The sequence below is a fragment of the Lactuca virosa genome, chromosome 3 (assembly GCF_052849685.1).
Source record: "Lactuca virosa cultivar CGN04683 chromosome 3, Lactuca_virosa_CGN04683_v6, whole genome shotgun sequence".
Lineage (NCBI taxonomy): Eukaryota > Viridiplantae > Streptophyta > Magnoliopsida > Asterales > Asteraceae > Lactuca > Lactuca virosa.
Window position 1 is genome coordinate 346,201,385 of NC_136428.1, and position 4,473 is coordinate 346,205,857.

General features: G+C 29.0%; 1 protein-coding gene across 1 annotated transcript; it reads right to left on the reverse strand.

Moving 5' to 3' along the window:
- Nucleotides 1-1,634: 1,634 nt before the first annotated feature.
- Nucleotides 1,635-3,785, reverse strand: LOC145167538 (uncharacterized protein At4g14342). Its single transcript, XM_079086757.1, has 5 exons — nt 3,664-3,785; nt 2,735-2,785; nt 2,553-2,638; nt 2,231-2,354; nt 1,635-1,952 (listed from the first exon to the last, which is right to left on the reverse strand). The coding sequence occupies exons 2-5, from the start codon at nt 2,738-2,740 to the stop codon at nt 1,905-1,907; spliced, it is 264 nt and encodes an 87-aa protein (XP_078942883.1). The 5' UTR covers nt 2,741-2,785; nt 3,664-3,785; the 3' UTR covers nt 1,635-1,904.
- Between the last annotated feature and the right edge of the window lie 688 nt (nt 3,786-4,473).

Genomic DNA, 4,473 nt, shown 5'->3' on the forward strand with positions numbered 1-4,473 from the left:
GTCATCTCACATGAACCTAACCATATATATATATATATATATATATATATATATATATATATATATATATATATATATAATTTTTATTAACACTAGAATATTAGAATATTTCACTAGAAAAAAATGGTCTCACGGTCTCACAAAATTAGGTCATATATATATATATATATATATATATATATATATATATATATATATATATATATATATATATTATCAATGATGATCTGAAGACAAAAGACTTTAGAAAATGATCTATGATTAGATGTTTTATCAAAGGATGATGGTCATTGATTATAAACGACAAAATTTTCAAAAGATGAGTGACAACCACTTACAAGCAATTATTTCTAAGGTTTAGCCATTTGAACTTACGGAAAATATCACTAGAAGGTTCGAAGACTTGGAAGACCTCAAGATCCATATAAATAGATATCATGTTTTTAGTAAAAAAAATATTCATTCTCAAAATATGTTCATCTCATTTCTAAAAAATCCCCAAGAGTTTCTCTATCTCGAGTCGATGTTCAAAGTCTCTAGATTTTCAAATAATCATTTCTCTAGATGTATGTACGGATTGTAATTCAAGTTTAATTAAAGAAGGTAAAATCTGAAAGTATTTTATTCAATTCTTGTTATTAAATTTATTTTTCCATGATAATTTCATTTCGAGTTATTCTAACTATTAATTCTACAAGATTTGAAATTTTTGTTAAAATAGTGCTCGTTTTTAATAATCAAGCTAATCAAATTCATGCTTAAACTATTTAATTACGTCTAACAAAATCTTGATGAATTTTATCCCTAATAGAAATATTCTATTAAGAATACAACAATCAAATAATCTATAAATATTTCTGAGCAAAATCTTAAGGGTTCTTACAAACCTACTAAGTACAATTTTAAACAATAATCATATTCTTGATGCTAGATGGCTCGTAAGAGCTAGTATTCAAAATCGATATAAACAAATACGTTATCTAAAAACAAAACTATTTGTTTTCTAAATATAATATTTGTTTACTATGTTTACATCATCATAACATCATAATAATCATATGTCAACAAAATTGGTAATACCCCTAAAAAAAACGTTAATCTGCGATTTCGTTCAAAGAGCTACGTTAGGCTGCGAAAAAAAAAGTATAAAAAGGAAGAAAATTGAGAATTTTTCCATAAAGTCACAGATGGTACAAGGTCATCTTTGTCCGACTGCAATTTTTTTTTTTTTTTTTTTTTTTTTTTTTTTTTTGTAACCCTTTGAGTTTGAATGTGATTTCAGATGGTTGACTGCAATTTCAAGATCTAGTGGGAAGACAAGGTTTTTTGTTAGGGTTTAAGTACATTGGGCTCTCATGCACGGAGCCCATACAAAATCACAGCCCGTGACATTCCATTTGCCGTTTTAATGTCTATTTTGGTCTTTTCATCAATTTTTTTGCTATTGTTTAATAAATTATACAATTAGACTAAATTTGTACTTTTCTCTATTTCTAATGTACGTTTTAAACAGAGGATTATAAATAAAATATCATACGACTGCAAGATTGGATTAGACCAGAAACACTAAGTAGTGTGTAGGCTTTTCCAACAAGGATAAAGATTATAAATATGATAATCATGTTATCAGCGGATAAGAGAAAAGATTACAGCTTTTTTCTTATTAGCATCGTCTAATACAGTCTAACAGCAGTACCTCATGAAGCACCAAGTGACACTTACTAACACAACCACTCCATAAAATACTAAAAAAAAAACAAAGATTAATATAGAACATATTACATGTGACATAAACATCAAAAACTCAACATAGTTTTTATCCTCACATCAGGTTGATACTACACAAGTTTTTCATAATGCAATCATAAACAACTGTAAATCTCCCCTTGAAGAACTTCATTGCCTTATTCCTCTTCTCTCTCTGGTGGAAGACCACATGGCAACAGCATTTTCTGCAAAATAAAAAATAAAAAAAGAATTACTTGAACTCCTATAACATTCACAATAGCAAAGCACTTTCATTGATTTGTTTCTTATAGCATCTTACTCAGCATTGTACTTTTTTTTTTTTTTGGATTTAGCTTATGAAAAAAGGAACAAAGAGAATATATATATATATATATATATATATATATATATATATATATATATATATATATATATAAAAAGTAACCACTATTTAGAAGGATAGTTGATGTATGATTATAATGATTATATGAAGAATAAATACCTGCATAAAATTGTAACGTTCTCTTCCAATTGATTCATTTTCTGCTATTGCAAAATATGCAAGCATTGGATAATGCCCAACATATGATGCATAGCTGTCTCTTTGGATATTAACTGCCCATTCACTTCAACCAAACAAAAAAAAACAAATATTAAAAGTTAAAACACTTTATCTCAATAAGTGAGAAAAAAAAAATCAATTTGAGGTAAAAATCACTAATACTAATATTAAAGAATGACATAGATCCTTTAAATAAAACATATCTTTTATTTTGTAAAATAATGTCACTTAATCTTGTACAGTTAAAAAAAATGTCACTCACAATCTGTTCATGTCTGCATGCCCTGTTCCCACATACTTAGCTTGAAGATGCTCAAGTTGAGAGTTGATATTAAACCTGTCACTAGCCTATGAACCACTCAAATAAAATTATATTATTTTTAAAAATATTATATTTTCAAACAAATTATCAAAACAGATGAAAGGATGATAAATAATATGCACCTGCATATTGCCCTTTTTGGTATAAGTTCAGATTTTCAAATTGTCCAGATGCTGTAATGTCATTTGTAACAGATTTCTAGGATTAGTATCAAATCAAATACTTGAATAACAAGAATTTTATGTAATTTAATCACTAACTAGATTTTGATAAAATGGTGAAAGTAGAAGAGTTTTTTCTGTAATTTCTCCAATAACCAGAATTTTATGCCCAATTTGGAGAATGAAGAGCAAGTTGCTCCCGATATCTAGGGTTTTTGACTTCTAATTTTGAACAGAAATGTTTTTCGTGAATATGAAGAAAAATACAGCAATTCACAAATCAGGCTTTCAAAATATAAACTTTAGGGCTCCAATTTAACTACCAAACAAACTTTAACTCAAACAAAATAATGAAACTCTATAACTTACATATTTCCAGTACTTTCATCTTTCAAATTTTGGAGTTGAAATTTTAAATTTAAGAAGACATTGATAACTTTGTAAGCAATCGACACTTGTAGCTAGAGAATCATCTAATCCTGCAAGAAGTAAAAACAATGGTTCTCCAATCGTGTTTACTTCTTGCAAAGTTTATGACTATCATCGTTAAATTTTAGTTTCAGCTTGTATAAATACGAAACCAAAAATGGAGAAGCATTTAACAGTAACCAAACACTGGAGAAACAAATCAATCGATTAAAATTCAGAAATGTTTAAGCAATCAAGCATGTTCCTGACAATAATTCCGAAAATTTATAGCTATTCTACTATTGACTATGATGGATTACTTCTAATCGTTTGTTTGTGAGCAACAAACTTCGAAGCTCTATCGATTGATCACCAGAAATAGAAACTTGTAGCTTACACTGATACAGGGACATACCACATACACGCATAAGGTAAGGCAGTAAAGCAGTAACAGGCTACCAGATGAAAGAAGAATATCTTACCGATTGCCGATTTTGAAAACCCCGATTCAGTTTTTACGATGGTGGAGTCAAGGAGAAGGTGAGGAAGGTTTAAGATTTTATAGAAACCCTTAAAAAGTAAAAGCCCCAAATTTTGTGCTACCGTCCACTAAAAACAAGAACCTTTATATAAAAATATGGGTTTTATTGAAAAAAATCTAGAAATTTTTTTGGGAAAATATTTGCTAAGGTAATTAACTTTTCGTTATGTTCACATCTGGTAACTATATTTTTTTTTACACATCTAGGTAACAAACTTGTAGGAAGTGTTCACATATAACCATTATGACCGGCTGTAGCATGTCACATCCTAGATTTGAACACTTTCAACAAGTTCGTTACCTAGATGTGTACAAAAAAAATAGTTACCCAAATATGAACAAAACGAAAAGTAAGACTAAATTACACGAATGGTCATTGTGGTTCGGGTGAATTTTTGTTTTTGGTCCCTAACTTATTTTTTAACTCGGATGGTCCCTACTGTTTATTTTTGTTGCGTGTTTGGTCCATGTCTTACCTAAAAAGACTATTGTGCCCTTATTAATTTATTTTTTAATAAATTTTCTTATTTATGTATTTATTTTTTATATATTTAAAAAAATTAATAGACCCCGCATATCTGTATCTCCTCATATATGTTAGGGTTTCAGGAAACGAGAAGGAGGCGGTGTTAGGGTTTCAGGAAACGAGAAGGGCGACAGGAAGAGAAGAAGAGAGATGTAGACAGATGAAGGGGTAATGGGGGGGTGTTCTTCGTCTCCTGAAGGATTCAATTTGGAATCTTCTTCTGTA

Excerpts from the sequence above, each read along its gene's own strand:
- LOC145167538 (XM_079086757.1), bottom strand. Across the intron at positions 2,355-2,552 it reads CATGCAGACATGAACAGATT|TGAATGGGCAGTTAATATCC; the intron begins GTGAGTGACATT and ends GTTTGGTTGAAG. Across the intron at positions 1,953-2,230 it reads AACGTTACAATTTTATGCAG|AAAATGCTGTTGCCATGTGG; the intron begins GTATTTATTCTT and ends TTTATTTTGCAG.